General features: G+C 38.7%; 1 protein-coding gene across 1 annotated transcript in view; it reads left to right on the forward strand.

The window, feature by feature from the left end:
- Nucleotides 1-14,839, forward strand: part of SATB2 (SATB homeobox 2) — a 186,539-nt gene extending 171,700 nt beyond the window's left edge. The window contains exon 11 of the mRNA XM_035007450.1: nt 13,790-14,839. Coding sequence (XP_034863341.1) covers nt 13,790-14,251 — 462 coding nt within the window. The 3' untranslated portion in view covers nt 14,252-14,839. The remainder of the gene's footprint in view (nt 1-13,789) is intronic.
- Nucleotides 14,840-15,068: the final 229 nt, after the last annotated feature.

The raw sequence follows: 15,068 nt of genomic DNA on the forward strand, positions 1-15,068 counted from the left end.
CTTTCATTCATGCTAGTGCAAAAGCCACTCTTTTCTTGATTATACCCATGAGACAAATCTTGTGTTCATTTAAAAATCAGAATCCCAGAAGTAAGTGCCAGATCTGGTCATGTTCATCTTACTCTTATCTCATTTTAGTTCAGATATAAGGTCTCTAAAGACACTTTGATGATGCCCATACCTTGAATCTGGTCTTCAAAAGATAGGCCTTCTCTGTGAATTTTTCGGCTAAGCTTTGTGATTTGAGAAGACATTGTTGAAAGGCAGTGGAGGTGTATGGGAACAGGGAGGAAATGAAAGCTCATGGGGGTCAGGCAAATGATATTGGGGTGGGTGGGCTGGGAGGTAGTTTCTCCCAGGCAGAAGGACACATGGTTGTGGCCTGGACCATCCTGAAGAGTTTGTTCTTCCTGGATTCTCTCATGGATTATGTCTGTCACCTTTGTGGAATGGTTTTGGTCATGTTAGGCCCTTGATGGTCAAATAAATTAATTTAACAGATGATGCTGATGGAGGGAAAGGTCTGATTGCCATTAGGTTCAATATATGTACATGTTTTACCTTTCTTAGATTCTGACAAGAGAGATGATTGTTTTTTATGTGGCATGGTATCTGTTTGAATGAGATACAGTCATCTTGACATCTTGAGCCTGCTTAATTTACTGTCTGTCAGCTCATCTCCTTATATTGAAAAAGCAGCTCGCCCAGCCACCTCTGCAGTATTTGCAGATTCTGACCACTCCCAATAGTCGGATTAATGACTGCAACATTCTTTTTTTTTCTTTTTTGCCCTCCAAACCATACCAAAGTTGTTGGTATAGTTGTTCTCAATTTGTTACCAAAGAGGAAATGATATAAGCCAAAGGCTGTTTTAAGAACTATGCTTCCTCCATCCCCTAAGTTTATTTTAACAGATTATTGTGTCACAGTGTTTTTATGCTTTTATCTTTGACCAAAGTATTTATTTTGAGAAACAATTATTAAACTGCATTAAAAACATACACGATGTTCCAATACCATCTTGGTTACAATATTAAAGGAAATTCAGACTAAGGCTGGATGAAATTGAACACATATTTCCATGTCAGACTTCCTGCCATTTTGCTTGTTTGTATTGATTTCTCCTGACATGCTCTTCTTTTATTGAGCACCACTTTTTTTTTTAATTTTTTTCTTATTCTCTCTCTCTCTTTTTTTTTTTTTTTCCTTTTAAATCACCTTCGTAGAGCTATATGTGCTAAGAGCAATTGTAAAAGGAGACCAACTTATATTAAACCTGCCTGGAGTCAAAATGTAATCTAACACCTGTAGTCTGCAATTTGTCATCACTTCATGGATACTTGTTTTTTTTGTTTTCTTTCTTTCTTTTTTTTTTTTTTAATAACAGATTTCCTGAGTTTTGACCTTAGGATACTGTATAATCCAAAAAAAAGCAACAAAACTAAACCATGGTTTTTAATAAGTCTTATAGTAGTGTTAGGATGTGAAATTATGACCGTTTAAGAGTCAACTCAAGTAACATCATTTGAAGTTAGAAATAGTGCTGAGTTGTATATCTAAGAGAATGTTTTGCATGCGAAAATGTTTTTGAGGGATAAATTCAAGAGACAAATCATAACGCACGTGTAATTTCTCTTACACCCATTCTCTAAGACCTTCCTTGGTGACTTGGCAGAAGTAAGGATGTTTTTAACTGAAGGGGACATTCTGCATTTTATATTAAATGTTTTGTTTTCATTAGGAGAAAAACAGGGTTATCTGTTGAGTGTGATTCATGTAGTAGAGAGTTTTCAAACCTTTTGGTCTCACTATCCCCTTTCACTCCTACTATTGAGGACTCCAGTAATAATGTGTCTATCAATTTTTGCCACATTAGAAATTAATTCTGAGAAAGTTTTAAATGTTTATTAATTTAAAAAATAATTGTAAATAATATGTGTAAATGTTACATCTTTATGAAAAATAACTGTATTTCCAAAACAAAAAAAAAAATGAAAAGAGTACCATTGTTTTGCAAATATTTTAAATGTTTGGCTTAATGGATGAGAACTGGATTCTCATAATCGCTTCTGCATTTAATATGATACAATATATGGCTTGGTATGGAGTAAAAGAAAATCAAGCCTCACACAGACAAATGATTAGAAAGGGGAGGAGTATTTTAATAGCCTTTCCAGGTAATTGTGATATTTTTCTTTGTTACTACAGGAGAACCTTGCAAATGGTAGTTTCATAAAAGTTAGTTGCAAAGTGGAATCTAAAGTCATACTGATAAACTTGCATACTTTATAACTCATTGGTCTGCCTTGCACTTTGAATGGATCTTTTACCCTGACATAATTACGTAATACCATGCATTGGTTGTTTGTGGAGAATATTGATTTACTGAGTGATGTGGATCTTCCAAATGTTAACACATTTCATTGTATGACTTTATTTAGTCATTTATTTATTTATTTATTTATTTATTTAATTTATTTATTCATTGCTTTAAAGATTTATTTACTTGAGAGAGAGAAAGAGGGAGTACAAGTGGAGGGGAAGGGCAGAGGGGGAGAGAGAGAGAGAATCTCAAGCAAACTTCCCACTGAGCACAGAGCCTGATGCAGGGCTCAATCTCAGGACCCTGAGGTTTTGACCCAAGCTGAAATCAAGAGTCGGACACTCAACCAACTGAGCCACCCAGGCACCCCCATTGTATGACATATATAAAAAATTTTGTTAAATTACCGCCACTATCATTGGGAGAGTCTTTAAGTATTGGGGAGCTGTTAAGCATATAGCAGCAGCTACATGTTTTCCAAAATTTTAGTTTTAGCTTGAAGGGTCAAATTTTATCATTGGCAAAAATACTGTCAGATTATTTTCTTTGAAGTGGCAGGCTCACTTCATTTTTAAGGACATGTCTGTCAGACACCCAAGTCTGAATAACCATTTTTTGTTTGTCTGTTATTTGTTCTTTCAAGTAAAAATGAGATTCCATGACAAAGGTGGCGAGATCAGCTTGCAAATCAGATAGTCACACAAGCACTCTTTCTCATGACCACCATCCTCCTACAGTATTCTCTACAAGTTCTTTATGTGCACTTCCCATTTCCTCACAGACTTTTAAAAAGAGGTATACTCAAGGGTTGAGTTTAATATAATTAATAATATATTACTGCATCATCAAGGACATTCCTAAACGAAAGTGGCATTTTTACCATGTGCATATGGCAGTGAAGAATACAGCTACCAGTGCAGTTTGGTGCCATTGACTTAATTTACTTTCACAGGCCAGCAGTTTTCTCACTGTTGCTTTTATACCATTGGTATAAATTTCAGCATGGCCAAAAAGGCAAATAATGTCTTAGTTTTGCCATGAAAATAGTTTTGATGTTCTAGACCTCTTGACAGGGAATCAGGATTTCCCCAGGGGTCCATGGACCACATTTTAAGAACCACTGATAAAGTATGCGTTCCTAAAAGGATCCCAGGCTGTGCATATAGAAGGTGTCACCTTGAACGGGTCTATGACTATGAGATATAATTCCATGTGACAGATGCTCAAAAGGCAACTTATCTGCGTTAGGGGCCATGTTAAAGAACAAAGATGTATGTAGTATATGAGTTAAAGAAATAGGGACTCTTACTGGTAGACATGCCCATTTGTAGATCTGCAGATCTTTGGAGTGAGAAGGACAAACAGATCTCTGAAATTGTTGCTAATTTTTATGATAAGCATAACTGAGAGAAAAATACATGAGGCATTATACTACTCATTCTTAAATCCTGCTCTCATTTTTTCATGGGAGTTATTACTTACAGAAGTCTTGCTTATGACGAGAACTCTGCTAAGTACTTAGCATGCATTATCTCACAGAATCTTCATAACACTAGAAGGAAGATTTTACATTAACAAGCTCTGTGGCTCAGAGAAAGTAACTTGCTCAGAATTGCAAGGCTAGTAAGCAGATGTGCTTTTCAGGGTAAGGACTGGTTTCAAAGCCAAAACTCTGTGACCCCAGAACCCCTGCTCACAGCTTATATACCATGCTATTATAGGGGTTATACAATGCCCTGCGATTTTTAAAAAATAAGAAGTGATTAAAAAAAATATCATATTTGCTTTCAGATACCCAGTAGATCTAAGTTCCTATGAGTGACAGTTTATCTACTTTTTAAACATAGTTTTGCCAAAATGTAATAACAACAAGAAAAATAATAACAAGTTATGTAAAACAAGAATAATAACTGGTCTGAAAATAAAGGAGAAAGAATATGGAATTAATCCAGTAGAGCAGAACAAAGACATACTGACCACTTACCATGTGCCAGACATATGGTGTGCCAATATGTAGCTCACAGTCTGATAAGTGAGATCGATATATAGTGGTTACATTAATATTTATATTAATTAGCAATCATTAATGCTAAGTTCTTCCCACTGAATTTTGAGCCAAAATTAATTGTCTTAAATGCTGATTTTGGGGAGAAGGGAATATCAGGGGTAGAGCTAGATTAATATCTCAGTTACATGATACTTTATATATAGTATATTTTAAAATAGCACCATTCACTCATTTATTTATTGAACAAATTCTAATCAAGTTATGCACAGGGGCTTTTCAAGTGTTCCAACCAATTGTTCTCATTGCCTGGTAAATGTATTTTCTCAGGACTTTTAGTGGAAGAATGCTTTCCTTTTTTGGATCAACTATTTTACATTCTGTTGTCATAGATGAGGTAAATTAAACAAGTAAAAATAATTCCAGGGGCACCTGGGTGGCTCAGTTGGTTAGGCGACTGCCTTCGGCTCAGGTCATGATCCTGGAGTCCTGGGATCGAGTCCCACATTGGGCTCCCTGCTCAGCAGGGAGTCTGCTTCTCCCTCTGACCCTCCCCCCTCTCATGCTCTCTCTATCTCATTCTCTCTCACAAATAAATAAATAAAATTTAAAAATAAAAATAAAAATAAATAATTCCAGTATTAACGCAAAATAAATGCAGACAAAAGTCCTCTTGTCTGTGTTCTCCTCTCTACTGATGAGCGTCACCATTTAGGACCTGAAGCTCTGGGCGAAGCTCTGGGCGAAGCTCAGTCCTCTCTGGGTAAGGCTTGTCACAGAGATATGGATGCATCCACCTGGGAAACCTTTGTTTTAACCTATTACCACACTGGATCAGCTACCTTCTACAGTCACCTTTCTAATAATTTCTCATTTTCTCTATATAAAAAAGACCACAAAGTCTTGGCTTATTATAAGTAATCCAGTTCACCCCATAATGATACAGTGAATTATATACTTTCCTGAACTTAATCATTCAAGATCTCACTTCCTTCCCTGCAGGCAAAAACCATTATATTTTACACATGGCTCCCAGCTGGTTTTCATTGAGGCCTTCAAAATCTATTTGAACACTGAGAGGTTTAAGAAGAGCTGCTTTATCTTTCTTAGTTGACTTTTGTCATGGTACCATTTTGTCCTTGTGTTTTCAAAATTTCCAGTTTTGAAGGCAGAGAAACAACATGGGCCCATATTATGGTTGTGCTTTGTCATCGGGCAAGGAAGTTTGGGTTTTATGTTGAAGTTGATGTCTCTTTTAAATATATTTACAACTTTTATTTCTTCATCACTATCTTTATGTTCATTTGTATATGTGTATATCATATTTCAGCCCAAAGAGATTTCAGCAAGTAAATAAGGAACTGAATTAGACTTTTAACTTTCTATTTATGTATATCCTATCCATAACTTACTCAACATTTAATTGTTGGTGATAGGACTACTTATTAGAAAGCTTTGTAAATTAATAGGTCCAATTACAATAGACACTCCATAAATATTTGATAAACCGACACTTTTTTTTTTACTCCTTTAACCTAGGGTTGATTGTCTTCAACATAATTCCTTTCAGACATGATAAGCACCTCTGATGAAGAAGGCAGCCATCAGTTAAATGTAAATTAACTGTTCTCTTGATGCATTCTTCTGGCTGTTGTTATGATAGTGTTGCTATTTGGGATGCTCTGTTGAAAGTCCAGTAATATATTGGGGCTGAGTTTTTCCTACTTAGTATGTGACTATATGACTGCCTCTCTCCTCTCTAGTAATAGTGGCAGTTTCAAGCCCTACTGTATTTCTGGCTAAATCAGATTATGATAGCAGCTCATTGTGAGGGTTTTCCATCACCTTGACAGAGAATGCCAGTACCCTATGTACTCTGGCCCTGGCGACCTCACAGTTGTCATTTCTCTCTGGCATAGGGCTGTTCAACACTACTTTCTTGTGATGGTGAAAATGTCCTGCCCGATATGGTGTTGCACAATGCTACAATCAATCACACAAAATGTGGCTCATATGACTGAGGAACTGAGTCTTGTTTTGTTTTGCTTTTAGTTTTAATTAATCTAACAAAATGTAAATAGCCACACGTGGCTAGTGGCCATTATACTGGGTGGTGCAGCTCTAACATGCTGCCTTGCTTGATGTTCTTCAAATATATCAAATATATTCCTCCCTACTGTGCTTTTGCTTACTGTTTCCTTTGCCTGGAATGCTCTTCTTCATAGCTTGTTCCTCACTTCCTTCAGACCTCTGCTCAAGTGCTGCCTCCTTAAGGAGCCTTCCTTGAGTCACCATACCTAAAATGACTTCCCCTCTCCCCAGTTCTGCTTTTACATTACTCAATTTTTTGCTGATACTATTTATTACTACTGATATTTCATTTATGGTCTGTCATCTCAAAGTCTAGAGAGTTGGTTCAATTTTCTTGTGTAATCTTGCACTCATAGAAGGCAGGGGAACATAATGCTTAAGTGCATGGGATTTAAAATCAGACAGATATGTTTTGGAATACCAGTTCTTCTACTTAAAAGCTATGCGGCCCCACACAAATTACCTATACTCTCTCTGAACTCCAGTTTTCTCATCATAAAATAGGGGTAAAAATATCTACCTGCAGGATTACTGTGAAAATAAATAAAATTAAGTAAAATTAACATATTTTTAGCATTTAGGCCAGTTTTCAGCTCATGAACTTTACATGAATGCTACCATCTATTACTACTTCTACTACTACTACCACCGCTATTATTATGGAAGCTATGTAGACATTTCAGTGCTATGAACACTACTTGACATATTGAAAAATTGGCAAGAGAAGTTATGAAATAAAACTCTTTGTAGAAATTATCAGAGATGAATTGTTGACTAATTTAAATTCAGGTGTGATGGAAGAAAAATCTAAACCAAATGGAGCTAGAATGAATGATCAGGCTTCAGTTTGCAAAGGTCAAAAGTGAAGGGATGGATGGCTATCTTTACAGCAGGATATCTTCTGTTATTTGGGAAAATCACATGAAGAGAGATGGTAGGCTTTACAAATAGAAAAGGTCAGCTACAGGGCCCATTTTGAAAAAGAGGAAAAAGGATGAGGCTGGAAAGTTTGTGGACTTGGGTAGTTTTTTTTTTACATAAATATCTGGGAAGATGCTCCATTAACCTTAATGTAAAGAAAAATCCCAGAAAACAATAATCTGGTAGTGTGAAGAACTCATTAGAAAAGAACATATCTCTGTTTCAGAGGTCGGTCTGTGATTCATCAGTCTTACACAATTCAGAGCTCTCACCATACATTATATGTTAAAAAAAAGAAAGGGGCGCCTGGGTGGCTCAGTCGTTAAGCTTCTGCCTTCAGCTCAGGTCATGATCCTGGGGTCCTGGGATCGAGCCCCGCATCGGGCTCCCTGCTCAGTGGGAAGCCTGCTTCTCCCTCTCCCACTCCGCCTGCTTGTGTTCCTGCTCTGGCTCTCTCTCTCTCTCTCTCTGTCAAATAAATAAATAAAATCTTTAAAAAAAAAAAAGAAAAAAGAAGAAGATAGTAGGAAGGGAAAAATGAAGGGGGGGAATCAGAGGGGGAGATGAACCATGAGAGACTATGGACTCTGAGAAACAAACTGAGGGTTCTAGAGGGGAGGGGTGTAGGGGTGGGTTAGCCTGGTGATGGGTATTAAGGAGGGAATGTACTGAATGGGGCACTGGGTGTTATATGCAAGCAATGAATCATGGAACACTACATCAAAAACTAATGATGTAATGTATGGTGATTAATATAACATAATAAAATAAAATTTAAAAACTGGAAAAAAAACATATATCTCGATTCATTTGGCAGGGCATTTTCTGTCTTGGTTGAAGTAATTGTAAATTTTGTGGTTTAAAAAAAAAAAAATCAGCCAGAAAATAGATGCCTGAATTGTCAAATGAGCTGAGGAATAGGACGACTTATAGGTCCATCCAACAGAAATTAATGGTCTGGCCTCTCACTTAAGTTACTAAGGGCACTTGGTGGGGACAGGAACCAGACTTGATTCATCTAGTTAACCAACAAGGAATTTTGAGCATCTCTGAAAAATTCAGACAGAAAAACTAAAATTCAGTTACGTGGGAATTCAGAAACCTATCCCATGAAGAAGAGGCTAGAAGAGTTGACATTATTTACTCAAGATGTAAGAAAATGAAGAAAAGTTCCACCATTTAGATGGGAGGATTTTAAGACAGGGTTGTATTGATCGTCCTTTCTCAGAAAGATGGTATTGTAAGCATTAGGCTCTACTCGACTTTTGTTCAGAGGACTTACACCACTGGCAGGAAGCACTGCAGGACATTGAGAATTCCTTGATTGTCATAATAATAAACCACTGCAACTGGTTAGTGAGGAAATCTATGCAGTATTTTCTTTTCATTTTGTTTTGTTTTTTTTCTTTCTTTCTAAAAATTGTCTAGAGACAATAAACAACTTTCTGCCTGGAGTAATTAGAACATTTTGGAGGGACAGGCACCTGGGTGGCTCAGTTGGTTAAGCGTCTGCCTTGTCAGGTCATGATCTCAGGGTCCTGGGATCGAGTCCTGCATCAGGCTCCCTGCTCAGCGGTGAGTCTGCTTCTCCCTCTGTAATCTCTCTTGCTTTTGCTCTTTCTCAAATAAATAAAATCTTAAAAAAAAAAAAAAAAAAGAGAACACTTTGGAGGGAATGAAGCTAGTTGAGACACAACCTGGGGATGACTCTCGTCTCACGTCTTACGCATATTGTGGTTGAGAGGGAATTACAGCCAGTGGCAGTGTGACTGAAGAACCTCAGGCAGGCCCTTCTGGTAACTTGTAGGCATTTTCACTATAGAGCTGCTCATTTTGTCATTCTCTATTTTGTTATCTTTTTTTAAAAATTTTTTTATTGTTACGTTAATCCCCATACATTACATCATTAGTTTTACATGAAGTGTTCCATGATTCATTGTTTGTGCATAACACCCAGTGCTCCATGCAAAATGTGCCCTCCTCAATACCCATCACCAGGCTAACCCATCCTCCCACCCCCTCCCCTCTAGAACCCTCAGTTTGTTTTTCATAGTCCATCGTCTCTCATGGTTCGTCTACCCCTCCGATTTCCCCCCTTCATTCTTCCCCTCCTGCTATCTTGTCATTCTCTATTTTGACTGCTCTCTCCTTATCTGCTTGGAGATGCTCGAAATGTCACTTAAGCTTCTTCCTGTAAATATTGTCATGCCACCCAACTCACAGTACACTATTGTTGGACCAGCAATAAAACATTTCTCTTTGTAGATAATTTCTATTGCTGTTACTTCTCTGAGAACCATCTCCTGTTCTGTGATGGGTAGTGACATTACTCTTGTCCCTTGGAAACCTACCTTCTCACACTGACAGCTTCTGGTGTTTATAATTTCCAATGTAAAGGTTTTCCTGGGCTGCTGCCTATTTCCAGGTTATTCTTTTTTTTTTTTTTTTTTAAGATTTTATTTATTGGGGCGCCTGGGTGGTTCAGTCGTTAAGTGTCTGCCTTCGGCTCAGATCATGATCCCGGCGTCCTGGGATCGAGCCCCGCATTGGGCTCCCTGCTCGGCGGGAAGCCTGCTTCTCCCTCTCCCACTCCCCATTTGTGTTCCCTCTCTCGCTGTGTCTCTCTGTCAAAAAATAAATAAAATCTTAAAAAAAAAAAAGATTTTATTTATTTATTTGAGAGAGAGAGAGAGAGAGAGAGAGCAAGAGCGGGGGGAGGGGCAGAGGGAGAGGGGCAAGCAAACTCCCCGCTGAGCAGGGACCCCGATATGGGGCTCGATCCCAGGACCCCGAGATCATGACCTGAGCCAAAGGCAGACGTTTAGCTGACTGAGCCACCCAGGCGTCCTCCGGGTTATTCTTGATCCAAATAGCGCCTTACTGAGGAACCATGAGGACTAAGTAAACCAATGTGTGTAAAGTTGTTCGCGCTGCCTGGCCCAGCATAAGTGTCCAGTAAGTGGCAGCTCCCGCTGTTCATGGGTGGCTTCCTTGCTTGCATGTGTTAGCACTGCGAGAGTCTATGAAAGGAGAGGTGAAGCAGGCCAGTTGGTTGGACCTATGAGAAGAACAAACCCTATCATGCAGAAAGATTATAGTAACTTCAAAGTCTAGTTTTGGAAAATCTCTTTAAATCTAACCAGTGCAAAATGGAAAACCCCTAAAGAACCAATCTAATTATTTAACTAAATGGAACCATTATGCTGACTTTTACTACAGAAGGCAAGCATAATTTAGAAAATGGGGCATTTTAATTCTCTTTTGTTTTCCAATTAACGCAATTGCTCTAATAGGAGGTACTCGTGCTTGAGTATATATGTTCTTTGAATACATATTTCATATATACTTTCAGTGTCTCTCTCTCTTTCTCTTTCTCACCAAATAACAGAATCCTCACCTGTTGACATAGTGGTTCCTTTATTACATTGGTCAGGCTGCCCAGATTATGACCTCAGAGCAAATATGTTTTGCCATCAAAGTGCCCTGAACAGGCCCACAGCACAGCTCTACGTTCCCTTCCGGCTATAATTAGGATGTTGAAGTAACAGAGCGCTCAGTTTTTTGCTGATGCCAGCTTACCACAGCACAGACCACATGAATTTACTCTTAGTTGAAAGTAGTAAAGAAAATGCCAAGAACATTCATTTTAATTGGTCAACATTATATGGACCTTTAGTGCCACTGTTTTATGGTCCTGTGTTTTAGATTTCTTTCTGCCACCAGCCGTCAGCTTACTATGGTGGATGTTCTTATTCGCATTTGATTATCCTTTTTATTATTATTTTGATCGTTACGTGGTTGCTGATTATTGTTTGAAAACTTTCCTCCTCTTCTGCTTGTTGTTACCTTCCCTAGGTTAACAATTTCATGTGCCCTAATATTTACTAAATTCCATATAAAACACTGACATTTTCACATTGGTAAGGGATTATTTTCTCATCAGATGGTCCCTGAGACTGGAGGAGACGGCAGAATTTTTTTTTTCTTAGACGCTTGCTTTGATGTTGCTCTTTCATAGCCAAAAAAAAGAAAATGGGTCATTGAGTAGTGTGGTAGTGGTAGTAATGGGGGTGGGAATGGTGATATACCATCGGTTGTTTAATGTAAATAGACATGTTTTCTTCTGTACTGATGGGATTGATTTCCCCCTGGGCTCCGGAAAATGTGTAATTTGTTGCTCTAACATGAAAGAGATGGCATAAAATAGGAGAGAATGGTAAAAAGAGAAATGTATGTTTTTTAAAATGTGAACTCAACTATTCTTAAAGGCTCTGGGAGGACCCAGAAAGTTAGGCACTGATCCAAGTATAGGAAATGTGGTCCTTGTCTTTGGAGTTGACGTAACGCCTAACTACGGACCGTCACAGTAGCCTTTTAATTATGTACTATTGCTGCTGGTTTTGTAATGTGTGAGTAGTGGCTGAGGCCCCTCTCCAGGATCCAGCAATCCTCTTTCCTCGCCCATCTCATGTAGGCCTATGACTGGAGCAGGAGCAAGTTGTTAATGACAGTCTTCTCGGTAGAGCTTTCCTTCTTTGGTCAAATTGAAGAGGTTCGTAAATAACTATTAAAATGGGAACTTATTTCATGCAGAGAGACGATGTTGAAGAAGCAGTTATGGAGATCAAGAATAAGCTTGCCAAAGTAGGATCAGCTGACAAAACTAAAACAGTTTAGTTACAAGTTTGGTGTCCTTTGTTCAAGGAAAACAATCCAGGGATTGGGAGAGTATGGTACCTCACAAACAGTGGAGCACCATTTCTGAAGGATTTGGGGCAAGATCAGGTTTTATAGATCATTAGAAGGGGCAACACAAAGAGGGCATGGTTGTCTGGGGTTGCACACCTGACCTTATTTGTAGAGCCAGAGTTGGCTTGGTGTTTGGGGATTGGCCGACAGGAAGTACTGTGCTTCTGGTCAAGTGGCACATTTACAGGGACTCAGAAGTTCAGTCTGCTGACGTGGCGCCCCGGGCAAGAGCAGCTCCATGTTGGGTCTAGAAATTTATTTGAACACTAGAGGTTTTTTCTGTTTTGTTTTGTTTTCATTTTTTAAAAAAGATTTTATTTATTTATTTGACACAGAGAGAGAGACAGCGAGAGAGGGAACACAAGCAGGGGGAGTGGGAGAGGGAGAAGCAGGCTTCCCACCGAGCAGGGAGCCGGACACAGGGCTCAATCCCAGGACCCTGGGATCATGACCTGAGCCGAAGGCAGATGTGTAACAACTGAGCCACCCAGGCACCCCTGTTTTCACTATTTAATGAGTGGGGAATATGCAGAGATAAAAGAGAAGTTTAAGTTAATTATAACAACTAGAAAACCTGAACAATTAAGGATTAAAAAACAAATTAGGGAGTGTGTGCAAAACAGAGTATTAATAGTTTATAGTGATACTGAGGTCCATCTATGTGAGTATAAAATAGTCATTTAAAATTCTTCATTTAAGAAAAATGTTACATCTTTAAGTTAATTTGGAAGTCTTGTATTTTTTTAAAAACATTATTTAAGGATCAATATCAGGGCTGAAAGAAAATAAATGAAAGTTCTTCCTAATTTTATGAAGTATTGATTTTCTGACTGAAAACCAACTATTTCTCTGTTACACTCTTAAGGGTAATTATGAGGCTGATGGTAATAATTACTATCATTTATTGAATGCTTGCCCTAAGCTTGAGGTGGACAAACTATGGCCCATGGCCAAATCTGAGCCGCCACCTGTTTTTGTAAATAAAGTTTTATTGGAACACAGCCACCCTCATTTGCTTATCTGTTACTTATGGCTGCTTTCACACTACAAAAATAGAGTTGTCTTTGCAACAGAGACTGTATGGCCCTGCAATATTTACTATCTGGCCCTTTACTGAAAAAGTTTGCCAACCTCTGATTTAAGGTAAGCACTATTCTTTGCATACATTATGTTACTTAATTCTTGCAACATCTCTAGGAAGTTAGTGTCTTATCCTTCTTCTTTTAGATAATGGAATTGAGGCTTAAAGATGTTATTGCCTTGTACAGGGACACCCGGTTAAGTGGAAGAGTCTGGACTTGGACCCATGAGGTCTGATTGTAGAGCCTGCACTTTCTCGCTGAGTCCAGTTTCTTTGCCATTAGGCTTTAGAGAGGTGGCATATCATGCCGGTTAACAGCAGGGAGGGCTCTGGAGCCAGATTGTTCGAATGCAAATGACCTTGGGCAACAAACGTCTTAACTTCTTTGTGCCTCAGAATATAAATGTCAGCACACCTTACTGTTATTAACCTCTTGTTTTGTAAATGAGATCCTAAATCTCCAGAAATTCGTTTAGGTTTGCCAAAGGCCTGAATTTACAAATGACAACAGCAGTACCCCAAAGGTAGACAGACCACACATGCTTCAGAGAGAGAATGGCTTTTGAAGGTGAAATCCTGAGTCAGATGTTAAATTGTTTCCCTTGATTTCAATTATCAGGTCCTTCATAGGCAGCAGTCTCAGCCGGCCAAGGAGAGCTCCCCCCCCCGGGAAGAAGCCCCTCCCCCGCCGCCTCCGACGGAAGACGGTTGTGCCAAAAAGCCCCGGTCTCGCACGAAGATCTCCCTGGAAGCCCTGGGGATCCTCCAAAGCTTTATCCATGATGTGGGCCTGTACCCCGATCAGGAGGCGATCCACACGCTTTCTGCTCAGCTGGATCTCCCCAAACACACCATCATCAAGTTCTTCCAGAACCAGCGGTATCATGTGAAGCATCACGGGAAGCTCAAGGAACACCTGGGTTCCGCGGTGGATGTGGCCGAGTATAAGGACGAGGAGCTGCTGACCGAGTCCGAGGAGAACGACAGCGAGGAAGGCTCCGAGGAGATGTACAAAGTGGAGGCCGAGGAGGAAAATGCGGAAAAAAGCAAGGCCGCGCCTGCTGAAATTGACCAGAGATAATGTGAACTCCTACCAGGCAAAGCAATATATCGGTCCAAGGATTTTCTGTTTTAATTTCTTTAAAAACTTTTTTTTTTTTGCTTTATTTTATTTTTATCTTTTTTTTGGTCTGTTTTGTTTTTCTTACCTTTTTTGACGTTTCTTTGTTGCACAGGATACACCTATAGACTGAGTAAGTTCAGTATTTCCGAATCAGACATCGCCTTGGCAAAGACACTAAAGTGTTACACTTTTGCAATTGACTGGATCATAGTAATTATAATCACAGGAGACTCTGCCTTCATTATCCTTGCACTTATGGAAGAGACATCAGGCAAGTTCCAGGATGAAAAGATCTACAAAACAAATGAAGGAAGCTACAAGTGTGTGTGTATATGTATATGTATATATCTATATATTTACATATATATATTAAATTGCATGGGACAGAGAACTTTACAATCCGAAAGAATAGACTGTGAAATGAGTTCTTAAAGAAGAGACTTGTTTATGTATTAAAAAAAAAAAAAACCACTTCACAGTGAGTCGCTTTGGCTTTTTGATAAACTGCGGCCTGCTCTCAGGGTGGGGTGACTATTTTTGAATTCCTATTTATTTTCTGTGTTTGTCCCTGATTTTTTTTTTTTTTTTTTTTTAATTCTATGGCTTCCTATCTGGCAGCTTGATGGGTAATTTTTGAGGTATGTATTTAACAAAATAAATCAACACTGCCAAAAAGAAAGAAGAAAGTAAAGTGGAAAAAAAAATCAGGGCACCTTAAAATGATACAAGTCAAATTGCTCTTAAGACACAACGCACACTTAAAATGACTCGATAT

The sequence above is a fragment of the Mirounga leonina genome, unplaced genomic scaffold, assembly GCF_011800145.1.
Source record: "Mirounga leonina isolate KUSES-001 unplaced genomic scaffold, KU_Mleo_1.0 Mir_151, whole genome shotgun sequence".
Classification (NCBI taxonomy): Eukaryota; Metazoa; Chordata; class Mammalia; order Carnivora; family Phocidae; genus Mirounga; species Mirounga leonina.